This window comes from Sminthopsis crassicaudata, chromosome 6 (assembly GCF_048593235.1).
Source record: "Sminthopsis crassicaudata isolate SCR6 chromosome 6, ASM4859323v1, whole genome shotgun sequence".
NCBI lineage: Eukaryota > Metazoa > Chordata > Mammalia > Dasyuromorphia > Dasyuridae > Sminthopsis > Sminthopsis crassicaudata.
In genome coordinates this window covers 36,718,091-36,735,183 of record NC_133622.1, presented here as the reverse complement: position 1 = coordinate 36,735,183, position 17,093 = coordinate 36,718,091, and the positions used below count along the sequence as shown (strand labels likewise).

The 17,093-nt window shown below is 36.0% G+C and overlaps 1 protein-coding gene across 2 annotated transcripts in view; it reads right to left on the bottom strand.

Moving 5' to 3' along the window:
* ATP10D (ATPase phospholipid transporting 10D (putative)) overlaps nucleotides 1-17,093 on the bottom strand; it is a 148,034-nt gene that overhangs the window by 54,277 nt on the left and 76,664 nt on the right. For both annotated transcript variants that reach the window (XM_074276276.1, XM_074276275.1), the window contains one exon: nucleotides 4,655-4,982. In XM_074276276.1, the coding sequence (XP_074132377.1) occupies nucleotides 4,655-4,944 (290 nt within the window). In that variant the 5' untranslated portion in view covers nucleotides 4,945-4,982. The remainder of the gene's footprint in view (nucleotides 1-4,654; nucleotides 4,983-17,093) is intronic.

Genomic DNA, 17,093 nt, shown 5'->3' with positions numbered 1-17,093 from the left:
GAAATGACAGCCCACTATATCAGGTTACAGAGGGTTGCAATCAATACTGATAAATAAGACTGATCATTGAGATATTTCTCTTCTCTGTTTTGGTGATAGGGGGTGGAGCTACTAGCTTTTTTCTAATCTTATTCTATATTCTCCCACTTTCAGACAGAATCATCTTCTACTCCAGAACACACTTCTTAATCCTTACTCTGCTATTCCCTTCCCACCAAACCATTACCACATCTATCTGAAAGTGATCTCTTCTTTGTGAAATTTTTTTTTCAGAACGTTTTATTTCCTATTTTGATTTCCCTATTCCATTCTACCTCATATCACATTTGGGAGGCACTAAACTAGAATGGACTATAATGGATTTGGATTTAGGAAGTATTTGATTAAAACTCCACCTACCTGGTCACTTGCCAGGAAAAAATTACTGACCCTCTCTGACCCTCAGTTTCTCCAAATGTAAAATGATAGGATAATATTTGTTGTACCTAATGAATAAGATTATTTTGAAGCCCAAGGAAAATATTGGATGTGAAGCAAAATTGCAAAATTTAAAGCACTATATGAATGTCAGTTATTATGTGTTGTACTAGACTAGTGGTCCTCAAACTTTTTAAATAGGGGGCCAGTTCACTGTCCCTCAGACTGTGGGAGGGCCGGACTACAGTAAAAACAAAAGCTCACACTCTGTCTCCCCCCCTCAGCTCATTTGCCATAACCTTGCAGGCCACATAAATGTCCTCAGTAGCCACAAATGGCCTGTGGGCCATAGTTTGAGAACCCCTGTATTAGACTATAAATGCCTTAAGTTCAGGAATTATCATTTCCATCTTTATATCTGTAAGTATCTGAGAACAGAGTAGGTGCTTAAATAGTTGCCGAATTAAATTCTGTAGAAACATCAATACTATCTTCTTTATAATTTTGTAATAGCTTGAATCAAAGACTTTCCATACTAGAGACAGACGGTATTAGGTTAGGGCATAAGGAATCCAATTACCTTTGCTTAACATAATACCAAACAATAGAAAATTTAGAAGCTGACACTATTTGGGTGGAAAATTAGGAGCAAATGAAGCCAAATAAAAATAAAGCCCTGTTCTATACCTATTAATTTTTAACAATATTAAGGATGTTGAAGGAAAGCTTAATTAGAAAAAATGTTTTTCTTCTGTCCAAAAGATTTTTACAAAGTGTTCCAATTAAACTTAAATTCTAAACTCAAGACATAGGGCAAATTAACTCGGGTGCAATTCCAGAACAGCTACAACTCCCAAGTTAATTCCCATACTAAAAGTATTTCCTATAGGGCTATAATTTCTTTCTCTCCTTCAGAAGCACAGCATATATATCATCATCATCATCATCATCATTATTGCTATTATTAATCATAGGAACAAAATTGCTGTACTTCAAGGCTGTACAGTTTCAGAGAAAACAAAAAGATTAAGAAATAATCATAAATGATGACATGAATATCAGAAACTTATTGAAATTAAGAAGAAAAATACATTATCTTTAAAATTTTTAAACTGAATAGCTATTTAGATGAAAGCTGCTGTTTGGCATACATAAGAACATAAAGATGACACCTGACTATGAGTATTTAGATTGTTTTTCTTCAATACTTGATGGAATATATAATAAAAGCCTATCTTGAAAGAGTACCCTCCAAATTATATAGATAGAACTCTTATCAATATATGTTGGATGCATGAGTGGGGAAATTGTCATTTAATGTTTCCATATAATGTCTTTACCACTAAAGCTGGAATCTTTCATATAAAAAAAATTAAAAAATTACCTTGTTCCCATACTGAGATCATCACCTTCCCTGTATCCAATGGTAGAGAAATTGAAACAAACATTTGCATATATATATATATATATATATATATATATATATATATATATATGTATATATATCGTTTGTCTACTTTGTTAGGCAGTTAGGTAGTGCAATGGATAGGGTACTGGATCTAGAGTTAAGAAGACCAAGCTTCCGGAGTTTAAATCTATGTGACCTGAGTCAAATGGCTTAAACCTGTTGAAAATGGCAAACTACTCCAGTATCTTTGCCAAAAAAACACCAAATAGGGTTAGGAAGAGTTGGACACAACTGAAAAGCAATAACAATTACTTTGTTGGCTAGGTTTAATATGTGAGGGGAAGATAATGATATTTAGCATCATTATTATTTGACTGCCTCTGTGATTTTATTAGTGAAGAGAGCTCTGGTGAGGAAGCTCCTTTTACAAATAAAGATCATTCTGGGAAGTTAAGTGACTTGCCAGTTTATGCCAGAAGTAGGATTTGAATTTAAGTCTTCTAAATTATAATGCTGCTTTTTCCAATAAAAATGGTACCTCTTATTATTGTTGTTAAAATAGTTCAAAAATAATTTTTATAAGTTACATTGAATGGGTAGTAAGAGTGTTGTGTTTCAAGCACAGGCTGGCTTCATTCCTAGAATAGTAGGTAAAAGGGATCAAATAATACTTTTCTCTCTAGCTTATTAGAGAAAATGAATAAAAAAACAAGACAGAGGAAAAGAGAAAAAAAAGATAAATTAATACTTATCTCTCTAGAAAATATACTTAAGAGTACAGAGATTAATTGTTGAACTAGTAGCAATTACATGGTCTGCTATCTTCCCTGGCCAGTTAATAAGAGTGATTCAGATGGACACAAATTATAGTACTATGAAGAACCCAGAAAATATTCCTAAGGTTCCAGAAATCTTTAGTAAGAAATTTAGGCCCTTAAAAGCATGATCAGTATTTTCCTCAATGATGCCAATGGGAAGAAAGGGCTTTGAGAGATGGAAGTTTTAGAAAGTAAAATATTGCTTGGGCGAAAATGTGTAAGAAAACTGACTAAAGTTTACATCATGGCTTAAAATATAGAAATGACAGTTTCTTGTTTACTAATGAAGGACACCTACCTAGGGCTGGTGTTTATCTGACTTAGATTTATAAATCTAATTGAAACAGGGCTTTAAATAAATAAGAACGAAGGAAGGTGAAAACAACTTATATCATTCTACCAAGCTTGATCGTCCAGAGCACAGCTTCTTAAACTGAGGTTTGTAGTCTCATAAAGGGTCTCATCCCTTGAATGTAGGGTCTGTGAAAATTATTATTGGTAATTCTTTGGTTTGTATAGTTATTTATATATATACCTGAATATCTGGGGTCATGCAAAAAATTTCTTGGGTGAAAAAGAGTCACAAGTGGAAAAAGTTTAAGAAACCCTGGAATAAAGGATAGCAATAATGAACAATGTGGGAAGAAGAAATATCCAAAAATGCACAGGAGATCTCTTTCTTAATTTGAAATTTCATGTTGGAGGAGTAACTTTCCATGGATGTTCTTAGCAATTCCATCCTAGCAACCAGCACTTCCTTGATAATTAGATATCAGATAAAATTCCCCTCTTTGGTTCTATAAGTTTCCCAAAGGATAAAGTTATCATCAAGCCAGAACAAAACATTATTAGCTTCTCTAATTTTAGAAAGAGTTGTCCAGCAGATGTCTGTATAACTGAAGTCCTACATTGTGCCTTTTTATATGAAATTAAGAAAGAGAAAACCAATCATTTTCTAATACATATCCTAGATTTTGCTAGAATAGATAGAAGATTCAGAAGAATGATTTTTACTGTCCCATGACTAGTACTGTTAGCACAGGGATAATAGAGAAGATTTTAGAGTGAATTCTAACTACATACCAGAACAACAATGGCTGTTATTATGATTTAAAAAAAAGTGGATAATACGAGCTGCCCTTAACAAATTCAGTTTCTCTGGCCCATGCAAACTTTATTTTAGCATGCTGGAAAAACTGGCGGATGAGGTTACAAAAGCATTATCACTGACTTTTGAAAGATCCTAGAAAATGAAGAGTCAGAGAAGGGCAAATGTGATTCTGGTCTTCTGGTGAGGAAGAGAACAGAGCTTAAAGCATAGAGGACTTTGATTACTGACAAATTCTAGTACATGCTATTACATGAATAATTAATAACACCTGTAAAAGGAAGCGAGGATTACAAAACATCAGCATGGTTTCACCAAGAACAGGTTATGCTAGTATAACTTAATTTCCTCTTTTCTTTTTCTTTTCTTTTTTTTTTTTAAAGAGTTTTTAGATGAAAAGATCAAAGAACTATTGTAGATATAGTTCATCTTAATGGTAGCAAAGCATTTGATAAATTTCTCAAATAATTCTTAGGGAAAGAATGGTGAGCTGTGGGCTAGATTATTTTATACTTGGGTTTAAAAATAGATTCAAAAGTACAAGACAGGGGAAGGATAGCAAACTAGAAGTTATTCTAAAAAAAATCTGAGAGTTCACAAACTAAGCTCTATCGTCAACAGTGTGATCTAGCACCAAGAAAACTAATGTAGTCTTAGGCACATTTATTATGCTTTCCAATAATCTCTGCCAGACCAATTGGCCAGATTACTATAGATATCAGATGATAATCTGAATCCAAGAGATGCCCACTAGCCAACAAAGATCTCAACAGAACTGATGATGGAGCTGACCTGATGAGAATCCACCAAACATGGTAATAAAAAAAAAATTCATAAATCCCACAAATCGAAAAGAACAATGGAAATTCTGAGATTCTTCAATCAACGAGTAAGATATAATACCTATGAAACTGCTCAAATAAGTTCCTTGGCACAAAATTCAGGAGAGTATACTTGGTTGTCCGTATTCGATTATTCATGTATGTTCCACAGGTTTTCTCATATTCCTCTTTGAAGCACCTCGCGCGTGCAATCACTACTCGATGTTTTCCTGCCATTTTTGGTGTCTGAGATGGCTTCTTGCCACACAAAAGCAGCGAAGAATAATTGTAAAACCTCTCGCCGTCATTCCTGCCTGCCCCTGAGAGCAATCGTGGCCAGTGATATCTGGCCCACTGAAGAGGGTCCGTCATGTCTGAAGTGCCTGCAAGTCCAGCTTGTATCAGCGAATCTAGACAAACAAACAAACAACATTTGTCAAAATATGAAGAGTTTGCAAAGGTAGAGTAACAGAAAGCCCCAGACTCTGGCCCTGTCTTCTTCCTGAAACTTTTTTCAAATAACAATATGGGCCCCAAAACTCAACAAATGAGTTGGCTCTCTAAGTAACAGAGGATGTGCTGGCTCTTCTTTAGAATTCTTTCTCAAGAGAAGAAACTCAACTTGACCCGATCTCATGACCAGAACTGTCAATTTAATGATGCTTTACCCTTAAAAAACAAACCTACCCACACATATGTATATAAACATATATATGCATACATGTATCTATACATATATAATGAGATCTTATCTCCCAGATGTTGTGGGATTTGAAGCTTTAAGGTTTGTAAAATGTTTTGTCTATACTGCTTTTTGGATCATTAAAATAACCCTGGAATGGAGATCCTTTTATGATTCCCATTTCACAGATGAGGCTGAGAGGACTCAGGTGAACATTTAAGGGTCACACAGCTAGTAAATGTTGGAGGAAGTATTCCAATTCAAGTCTGACTCGATTGCTCAATCTGCTCATGTACCTATCCATTAATGCATCTACCTGCCTCAGGAAAGCGTGAATCATTTCCTCTTGGAGATTTAAAAATCAAATACTGATAATTAACTTCTCAAGCATCTGAAAGCACCATAATCTGTCTAATCCTATTAAAATTACTTTTGTCTTCAAACCCCAGTATGTGTTTATAAAAAGGTATTCCATTGTAATTAGATTATGAGTGTTCTTTTCACCTTCACAAATGTATGACTCATCCAAGATATTTAATTACTTAGACACCTCTTATTTTAATCAAAGATTTTATGGCCTCCCCCCCCCACAAAAAAAGTGAAACAAAACCTAAAATAGCTCATAGTAAGCAAGATGTCAGAGTTAAAATGAAAGGGACACCTAATGCAAATTTGGAGTGGGGAATGCAAGAATCATAAAAAGCTGTTATGTGACAGCATGATACAGGAGAAAGGGAATTAATTGGCTCTGGAGTCAGAGATCTTGGGTTCACATCTAAGGCTTACTCACTGTATGACATTGAATAAATCATTAATCTCCATGAGATGCCATTTCCTTATATTTAAAATGAGGGGTTTAGAAATTAGAAGTATTTAGAATTTAGGTGTCCCTCCAAAGCCTAGATCTATGGATGCTCCAATGATTTTATGTTTCAGGAATTGGATCAAATCAATGTGACAATTATCACATTTGTGACAGCTATCACCACTTAGAAAGACTCTCTATGCATTTTAATTTCCATGGGGTTTATGAAATTAGACATATTCTATACAATGTTATGTTATAATGTAAAGCTTATTCATATACATATTATATAAATATATGCATGTTGTATAGTATAGCATAGTACATACTCAACTATTTTTATATTTTCCTATTTTTAAAAAAAATCAAAACTATCATATAAGTAATTTTAAAATAATTTAAATAACTTAATTAAAATATAATAATTTAAAATAATATAATAATTAATTTTAACAAATACTAGTGAACATTACAGCAAAGGTTATACTTTACTAGAGATTTTAATAGTCTAGTTTTTAAATATTCCAAGAAACTACTAAAACTTTTTTTTTTCAATAAATGGGAAAGTAGATTGTTTGATTAGAAACACTAGAAGGATAGAGATTATAAATTTTATTCATTCTTTGCAGTTTCTAAAATACCATTTATTATAGGCTATAAGGCTTAAACTCAATAAATGGCTTTTTATTTGCTTATTTCATGTGTCTTTTATATATAAAAACAATACATTAGGCATTTTCCAAGAGAGAAAGAGATATTTATTAAGATAAGTAAATAAAGTCTCTTCCTTCAAGAATCACAGAATCGATTAAAAGGATAATACAAATGTTAGACTAAATAAGAACAGACTGAATTTTAAAATTATCTGGCTCTGCTGTAACATGTTTCTGAAATGGCCTCTCACAGGTTCCACTGAGGATCTTATTCTTAGACTCACTTAAAAAAATACTAGGAAGCAAAAAAGTCTGAGTTTCGTTCTTCTGTTCTATTCAGTTACTACACATACCTATCCCCAAGTGTACATATAATATTTCCCCCTATTAAAAAGTTACATTTGACTATTTCACTGCCAGAGACAAGATTTTATAGCTTCCTTGTCTGCCTGAGATATCTTTAATTTGCCAATATTTACAGTTTTCCCCCCTAATACTTTTGTTGAAATGCCAACCTCAGGCACTCATTAGTGCCTGGATATTCTTATACCTTTTTGTTAGGGAACGGAAAATTGCCCAGAGTTAAACATTTACTAGAACAGTTAATTAACATCTAGTTCTCCTACTGTTCCTACCTTTTTTCTCCCCAAATTTCTCTCCTGTGTTGAAAAATCCCTTTTAGTTTGAAAGAACTGACTCATTCTAGCAATCAAGTGGTATATTTTTGGGAGGGACAAAAAGCAGGTGAAGAGGGCTAAAAGTGATTTGGAATTTTTTTCAGTTTTGACCTGTAAAGAACACCTGGTATCTTGAAAAGGAAGCAAGTACCTGTCTGGCTTACTGATTATGGGGTTCTTTCTATAAGACATATGGTACACTGCAGTCAGGAAAATCTGCATGGAAAGAAGGAGGGTAAATGACAAAGAGCATGATCAGCCAATACAGAGTTGAGGAGAAATAAAAGAATGAGAGAGAACTCTATTTCACTGGATCCAGGAGTAAACACCTTTCCCATTCTTCTAATTTAACTGGTTTGCCCAAGCAAGAACAATGTCCATACATAAATGATTAGGGAAATTTCTTTTGGCATAGAGCTTCCTATTTTAAAATAATTAGTAGTGGTAATAGAGTACAGGAGAGTAAGCAGGGGAAATAGTTTTCTTTATTTTCTTCCAGTTGTGAATAGAATGAGCTACATGTCTATCTTAGATGGATATTGAGGGTGAACAACGAACAAAATCATAATCACACACACATACACACAAAAACATATACAAACTAATACTAATGTTGTTTCAGTGATGATAGCTGAAAATCACATATTATAATCTCGGATATATAATCTTGGGAGAATCAACAGTGTAAGTTACTGGGACATCAACAGAGAGCCATACAGTAGGTGTAAATAGGCTAATTCACTTTACTAATAAAGAGCTCCACAGATAAATTGTCAGACAAGATATTTTAAAAGATGTATAACTAGAAAAAAAGGGAAGTGGCCTGGTCCCATCTCAAGGGAGAATACGTGGAGATTCCTGTTAGGATTACTAAGTGAGAACTGAGGTTTTCTGGATGGTGACAAGGTGAGAACTCAGGTTGACTTGGTAGAAGGAGCAAGCCCATTGGCTGGGGTAGTTCTTCCCAGAAGCCCTTGCATTATCCCACGCCCATTCTCTGGGAGGATAAAAAGAGACAGCACTGGGCGCAGAGAGCAGATCGGCCTGAAGAAGGATAAGAGTTGGAGGAGATTCAGAGCCAGGATTCAAGAGAAAGACTCTGCATTGCATCAGGCTTGACGGGGCTCTCTGCAGGAAGGGAAGTCACTTCTAAGGACAAGAGTTAACAGCAACTGCCTGGAGACAACGGTTCACTACAGGAAGAAGAATCTGTCTGAAAGATTTGAGTAGACACAGCAGATCTCTTCCCAGAGAGCGATCCGGCAGCTTCTGGAGACGACAGCTCGCAACAATTTTCTCCAGGTTCCAGGCATATCCTTGCTATGGATTTCCAATCATTCGGGGTTAGGACTTCATAAGACAAACCATCTAGTAACATTTTAACATAAGCTGATGTAGCCCCATAAAGGGTACAACCTTTTTTCAAATCTTTAATTTTATTCAAATCTAAAGGTGCATATCTTCTCCTTTTTTTACCTACAGAGTCAGTATTTTCAATCACAGGATATGCATGTATAAAATCACTTATATCCTGTCCTTCTCTCTTAGCTTTAACCAATGCTTTTTCTAATCTAGTCATAGGCTTAGGCTGCTTCACAGGCAATTCTGTTTGTGTTTCTGCCTCTTCCTCTCCTCCTTCTTGCTCCAACCATGAAGGGTTAATTGAGGGAGGAGATGGGAGGTGCTCCTGTTGCTCAGAATTGTACTTAACTTCATTGTTATCTGATTCATCCTTTTCACCTAGTTTAGTTGACACCTCCCCATTTTGCTCCTTCATCTCTTCCTTTAGAATAACACTTTTTAAAGCCATTTGGATTAAATTGTAGGTATGAATTGTATCTTTGGAAACTGAGTTTGGTCTGGAACCAAAGGGTAAAATGTCACAAAGACAATTGTAGTGTTCACCTAATTGCTCTCCTACTAATTTCCACTCATCTGGATCCAATTCTTCTTCCAGAGAAAAAGAAGGACATATGATCTTCACAGTTCTTAAAAGTTCAGTAATCTCCTCTAAAATTATAATCAAGCCTTGGCTTTTCATAACCTTGATGATGCTCTCTAAACATTTTCCTTGAACAGAAGGTGTTTGCCCCATTTCACTATAAGAGATTGCTGGTTTAGCCCTTAACAAGTTAAGTTCCTTATTTATCTATTAGCACGCTCACTTAATCTTTAACAAAGTTTCCTCGTTACTCACGGTTCTGGGTCAGAGAGACTGAGATCTGGATGGGAGGCTTTTCCACTGGAATCAGGACCGTGTCTGTCCCTGTTCGGGCACCAAATTGCGAAGGTCTGGTCTAGCTCCTCTTGTCAGGATAAGCAAAAGTCCTTGCCCCACGTTGGGCGCCAATTGTATCGAGCTGTCGTCTCCAGACGCTGCCGGATCACTCTCTGGGAAGAGATCTGCTGTGTCTACTCAAATCTCTCCGACAGATTCTTCTTCCTGTAACGAACCGTTGTCTCCAGGCAGTTGCTGTTAACTCTTATCCTTAGAAGTGACTTCCCTTCCTGCAGAGAGCCCCGTCAGGCCTGATGTAATTCAGAGTCTTCTTCTTTCTCTGAGAGTCCTCTCTTTTATTCTCCCAGAGAATGGGCGTGGGATAATGCAAGGGCTTCTGGGAAGAACCACCCCAGCCAATGAGCTTGCCCCCTCTATCAAGTCAACCTGAGTTCTCACCTTGTAATTGTCCAGAAAACCTGAATTCTCACCTTGTCACCATCCAGACAACCTGAGTTCTCACTTAGTAATCCTAACAGATTCCAGAGAAAGGCATCTGGCATATCATGTGAACCTCTCATGGAGGACTTGTTGGGAGAACAGACAAAACTTGTGTAGAATGAATTTCACTCAGTACTTATATCCTTGATATGGTGGATTGGCTTAATATTGAAGTATTATGGATAAGAAGCAGAGAAAAAATAAACAAGTAGAGAAAGAAGGGAAGAAATACAGAAATAAATATTCAAAGGGAAGCAAAGCAACACAGTGAATAGAGCACAAGGGACCTGGGGTAAGGAAGATTCATTTTCCTGAATTCAAATATAGCCTCAGACACTAGCTGTGTGGCCCTGTTTCCCTCAGTTTTCTCATTTATCAAATGAGTTAGAGAAGGAAATGTCAAACCACGCCAGTATCTTTGCCAAGAAACTCCCAAATTGTGAGATTACGAAGAGTAGGACAAGACTGAAATAACTGAACCACAACAAAAGCTTCAAAGACATAATAAAAGTTGTTTTAGTACTGTTTTATAATTTTACATTTTTAATTTTTCATCTCATCTTTCCACATGCAGCAGAGGATATGGTTAGATGGTTCTCAGTCTTTCTTCCAAGATATGACTTTTTAATATATGGTCTTAGAGTACCTTTTCTGCTCACCGCCATTTGGCAAAACAAATGGCCCTTGACCCAGTTCATCCATTTCTGAAGTACATACTGTTCTTTACAATCTTTTGGCTTTGATAAAAATATGATACTAATTTATATGATTTATTTCCTAAGAAGGTATCTTGGACATGCCATGTTAAAATAAGGGAGGTGAATGTGTTGTTGCTTAGTAATTTTCAATCACATCCAATTCTGTGACGGCTTTTGAGGTTTTCTTGGCAAAGATAATGGAATGATTTGTCATTTCTTTTTTCCAGCTCATTTTATAGATGAAGAAATTGAGGCAAACAGAGTGAAGTGACTTACCCAGGTTCACATGTTTAATAAGTGTCTGAGAATGGATTTGAATTCAGATCTTAATGACTCCAGGCCTGTGCCATCCAGCTGCCTATGATTATCATAGATGTGACTTAATAAGTAAAATAAAAAATTTGAACAGCAAGTAAGAGGTTGATCACACGTGTATACATATACAAATCTTGATGAAATATATCTTGGTCAAAAACAAAATAGTGTTCAAAAATGATAAAGTATTAAGAGTTCCAAAATTACTAAATTTACATGTGGATTGTTTGCTCTTGCATCACAGACACTTACATTCATTCTCATATTGGAAACTGTCATCAATACTTTTGAGATCTCTTTAGTTTAGGCTGATGTACTTATACCTTGGGGATTTTAATCCAAAAGTTATTCCTAAAACCTAATACTGATTTTTTTCTGTTGCTTCTAAGTTTGTTCCTTTTTTATCTTGGTTTGACCAGAGCTGGGAGTGGCTTCCCAATTGCCTACTATTATATACTATAGTCCATAAACCATAATTTAACTTTAAATTAATCTAATAACATGATGCATTTTAATTTCAAAATTTCCTAAACCTTAACATAGTCAATGTCATCTAGAGATGGATTAGGAGCAATCTTTCTTCCATTTCAGACAAGAGATTTTTCTAATCAGAAAGCATAACTGGGACCAATTAGGTCATTGTTCTCTACTGCTGCACAAAACTAACAAGCTGACTTCTTAATCAGAAGATTGGGAAAGATTTAGTGGGTGGAACAGGATGACCATCAGGCTCTGGTCTTCACATACAGGATCATTTTTATAACTTTGCCTCAAGTGTATAATTTCCTTGGTTATATTTCAGTTCCTCAAAAAACAGATGTAGCACTTGGAAAATCTAATTTATGTCAGCGAGGGCTGCAGCTTTTAGTTAAAAGATTAGTTCTGCTTGTAGGTATCACCTATGTGATTTCACAGGAAATAATAAAATGTACTACCTGTAGAGCACACACCCACATATAATTATAAATAATCATGATAATCATCAGGATCATAAAAAGATTCTCGGTCCAGATAAACACTGCATAATACTAAGTAATAGGCCTCTGGAGAACATTTGCAAAATATGGCTATGTGTATGGATTGAATTAGAAAGCAATTAAGGTCCATTTCTAAAATTCTCTCATTTTGCTCATTATTCCAAAGGTGCTACAAATTATATTAACATAACAGTTATCTAATTCTTAGCAGAAAAAGAATTCTATTTTGAAGTCTATTTTGAGACCACACATTAGAAATGACTATTTCTCTAGGATCAAAGTATTCCAAGATGACAAATCACAAGTATTTTTAAGCACATACAGAGGCAGTAATGAAACAGTTCTTGATCCTCTAGGAACTTCTGCTGAGGGACATAAGATGTACTTAAATAAATCCATGTAAAATATAGACAAAACAAAGTCAAGATTATAAGGGGGTGGGTCATGACTAGCTTTAGAATGAGGAAAGGCTTCTTCTAGAAGGTGTTTTTTGAGCTGAATGTTAAAGGATCCAAAAGTGAAGATGAAATGCATTATTTTGGCACAGGGTTCATGCATAGGCAAGAAATGGGAGATAGAACTATGCCAGAGATGATCAGCAAAATGTGTTTGGCTGAACCAAAGAGCTAGGGAAGGAGTGCAAGATAATATGAGGTTTGATAGGTAGATTGGAGGTCTGAAGAACTTTAATGCCCACAAGAGGCGTTTTTATTTGCTCTTAGAGATAATTGGGAATCACTGGTATTTTATTGAAGGGGAATGATCAAGTGCTTTAGGAAAACTACTTTTGGCAGATGAGTAGATATATCTGAGAGTCTCTTGCCTTGAGGAAAGAGGACTATTTTCATAGGATGGTCCCTGATATCACAATAATCCAGGCAAGAAGTGATGAGGGTCTGAGCCAGGGAGGTGGCTGAATGAACAGAGAGAAGGGATAAGATTCGAGGGAGTTTTGAAGTCAGAAAATACCAGCTCTGGCAATAAATGGTTTATGCCTGATCCTTCAGGGGAGTGACAAGTCCATTGTAATATAGAAGTTATAAATTTGGATGATTAAATAAGGATAGTGCTTCCTTCTATGGAAATTAGGAGGCAGAGAGGTTTTTAATAAAAAGGCAAGTTATAGTTTGGACATGTTGCCACCAGAGTTTGAGTAAGAGAGTGAGAGATGATCAAATATGTTTTAGTAAAAATCGTTTTAGTGTCTGAAAGGAGAATAGGTTGAGAGATTTCAGGCAGTCTAAACCCATCAACACCCAATTGCAGTAACCAAAGGCATGAAGTGATGAGGGTCTGCATTCATAGAGAAGAGGACTCTAGAGGTGAAATGGTTCACTAAGGGGTCAAAATGGGAGAAGAGCGGTGGTTAGTGTAGAGGACATGGCTTGGAAGAGGACTGTTGGGGTGACAGGATGGAGATCACAGTGTGGATAGAGAGTAGAATTTTATAAGGTAAGGCAGAGGGAGAGATGAAAAGCCAACAGATTATTACAGAGTCTATTATAAAAAATTCTTTTTAGACTAGGAGGGCAACAAGAGAGTGTTTCAGTCCTCAGGGTAAGGCTTTGGCTGTCACCTGAGTCACCAAGGATCCCCTAGTTCTATTTCTTTTCAGTGAGGGAAGGGAGAGGGCAGAGGAGGGAAGAATGGAGAGAGGACACCAGGAAGAGAGGAAATGGTTCATTCTTCCTGGAGTAGCAGTGAGCGTTGGTGACATCTACATCCGCAGCTGCTGCTGAAACAGGATGTCCTTCCCAGGATAACCTCATCCCTTCAGATTGCATCTGGGGGCCACTTACTCCAGCCATGGAAAGAATAGCTCCCTCAGCTCCCCGGATTGCAGTCCTCTGCAGAAACCAGACTTCTAGCTCACTCTGGTGTGTCTGCAGCTCTGCCTGGTTTCAGCTCTGGGCAACAAGATGCCCCCACCCTGGATTTCCTTTGGGGTCCCCCGCCCCATCCTTCCCTCTCTATCTCTCTCCATCTCTCCCTATCTTCCCCCCTCTCCCCTTTGCCCCCAAATATACTAATACACACACATAACTCCTTGTGGTCTTCACTGAGGCTTGGGTTTGAACTAGTGAACTGCACATATAACTACCGTCAATTCAATTCAACAAATATTTATTAGGTGCCACCCCCCTCTCTCTTTTCCCCTTTTCCCTCTGTCTCCATTTCTTTTTGTGTCTCTCTTTCCATTCATGTTTGATCAGATGCCTGGAGTGTTGAAGAAAAACAGACATACAACTGTTTGGACACGTATACATATATTGTATTTAATTTATACTCTAACATATTTAACATGCATTGGACAACCTGCCATCTGGGAGGGGGGGAAGGAGGGAAAAATCAGAACAAAAGGTTTGGTAATTGTCAATGTTGTAAAATTACCCATGCATATATCTGGTAAATAAAAACTATTAAAATATTTTTTTTAAAAAGAAAGAAAAACAGACATGGAGGAACAGATAGTCTTATAACCCCCACCTCTATCCAACTCCTCCACGCCTTCTGGCACCTATTTCTAATTGTGCTCTTCTATCCTGAATCTGACTGATCTAATCCTATTCCTAATAAACATTTGTGTCCTTCTATTTCCTTGGGTTCTTTCTTTCATGGGATAGCTAGTTAGTGCCCAACCTGAAGTTATCATGGCTCATCTTTCTGAATTCAAATCTGGTCTCACTTATTAAATGTGTGATGCTGGGATATTCACTTAACCCTGTCTGCCTCAGTTTCCTCATCTGTAAAATGAATTGGAAGAGAAAATAGCAAACCGCTCCAGTGTCTTTGCAAAAAAACAAAAAAAACAAAAACACCCAAATAGTGTCAGGAAGATTTGCACTAGATTGAGGAACAAAAACCAGCCTTCATGGCTTGAAGGAATGGAAGAGCTATAGAAATCACAAAGGCTTTTCTAATCCAGGGCTGGAATCCTAACCCCCAGCCTCTTGTTAGAAAGTTTTCACTCTCCACCTGGAAATATAATCCTTAGCCAATCATGTTTCATGACTGACACTTCTAAGGGCAAAAATAGTACTTAATTGGGGCCTTTCCATTTTCCTGATCAGACATGAGCCTAAAGAACACAGTAAAACCCAAATAACCAGTTGAAATTTAACCAGGTCAACCAAGAGATAGATAATCTATGATTAAAATTAAATGACAAAGGCCCAGTCAAGAGAAAAATTGCTGTGATGTCTTTTGGGAGTTACCATAGATTAAATCCCACCTAATCTACTGCCACCATCTTACGCTACAGTAGTACCCTGGGTACTGGAGATGCCACAGGCAAAGATTTGCTGACACAAGGTCATGGAGATCCTTCTTGTCATTTGCTATTTTCTCATTTTGTTGATAGCAAATCAGAGAGATATGAACCAATGAAAGCATGAAGGACTATGTCATTTTTCCTATATGCTTAGATCTTAACTATAAATTAGACATATTAATTATATTAATATATTATATCATATTAATTATATTGATTATTATATTATATTATATTATATTTTATAATATATATTATATTATATTATATTATATTATATTATATTATATTATATTATATATAAGGCTCTGTCTCAAACTAGCTGTGAGATCTTGGTCATGACACTTAGGCTATGAGTGCTCCATAAGCAACTCTCTGGGGCCATAAATCGCTGAAAACATGCAATGGTTGAGGAAATTCCACACGTGGATGGAATCACGTCTTATCAAAATACAAAATGAGAAATTCAGCAAAGGCTGGGAAAATCTATATGAACTGATAATAAAATCAGGAGGATAAGGTGTGCAGTGATTAATGCAACACAAACAAACATAATACTTAACAGCAGCCAAACTCTGATTAATTACTTGACCAGTGTTGGCCTTGGAGAATAGATGATGAAAGCTACTTTCCTTCCCTTGGTAGAAAGTTGGGGGACTAGAGACCCAGAATGTTACGTATCCTGCAGCCACGAGGTTGGTTGATTTTGCTCAATTGTTTTTTTCTAGGTTACATAAGAAAGGAGTTTTGGGGTTTTGATTTATAGAATTGGTGACATCACACCAACTTTACACATGAGGAAATGAAACTTTAGCCAGATTAAGTAATCTACCTGCAGCCACATAGCCAGTAAGTAAATCAACAAGAAGTTTCTTGGCCCTAAGTCTCGACCCTACATTCAAACATCCTTGAATTATTTTATCAAAATGATTCTAAGGGTTGGGGCAAAAGTCAAAAGTTGATACTGATTTGCTTGACGTAACAAAACTCTTATATAAATATTTTACTGCTCTTTTATCTTTATTATGGAACTTTGTTTTAGATTTTGAAGTCTATAAAATATAAAGAAGAAATGGCTTGGACAGTCAGATTTCCAAAAGTAAGATGCATCTGCTTCCCTTAGATTTCTATTTCTAACCAAAGAAGTTTAGAATTTAATAAATTTTGAAATTAGAATTTAATCACTGTTTTCTTACAAATTTGTGCAAAAGATGAAAGGATGAAAAGTATTGAATTTTTATTCTATTGAATTTTTATTCTGTTTCAGGTAACAAATGGCTCTCTCTTTTTGATCCCTTCTTTAGATTACCTTTCTCCCCCCTCTTTTCAACTTTTAAAAGGCTGTAGAGACGCTCCTCCTTACATTCCATAAGTATTGCTTCAAACTAACCCACTTCTTTATCCCCTACACCCAATTAGAAATCCTTAGTTTTAACAAATCTGCATAGTTTTTAAGCAAAACAAATCAAAATATTGGCCTTATCTAAGAATACAGTCTGGTTCTATACCTCTAGCTTAGTACCAAAAGGCTTAAGATATGCTTCAAACTCAGCCTTTTAAAGCCACAATTAATTGCTGCATTAGAAAAAATTCTAAGATCTTTCAGAGTTATTTCCTATCGGTATATTGTGGTCAATCTTGTAAATTATTCTTTTAGCTCTGTTCATTTTGTTTTACATGAGTTCATAAAGTTTTTTCCATATTTCTCAGAATCTGTCATATTT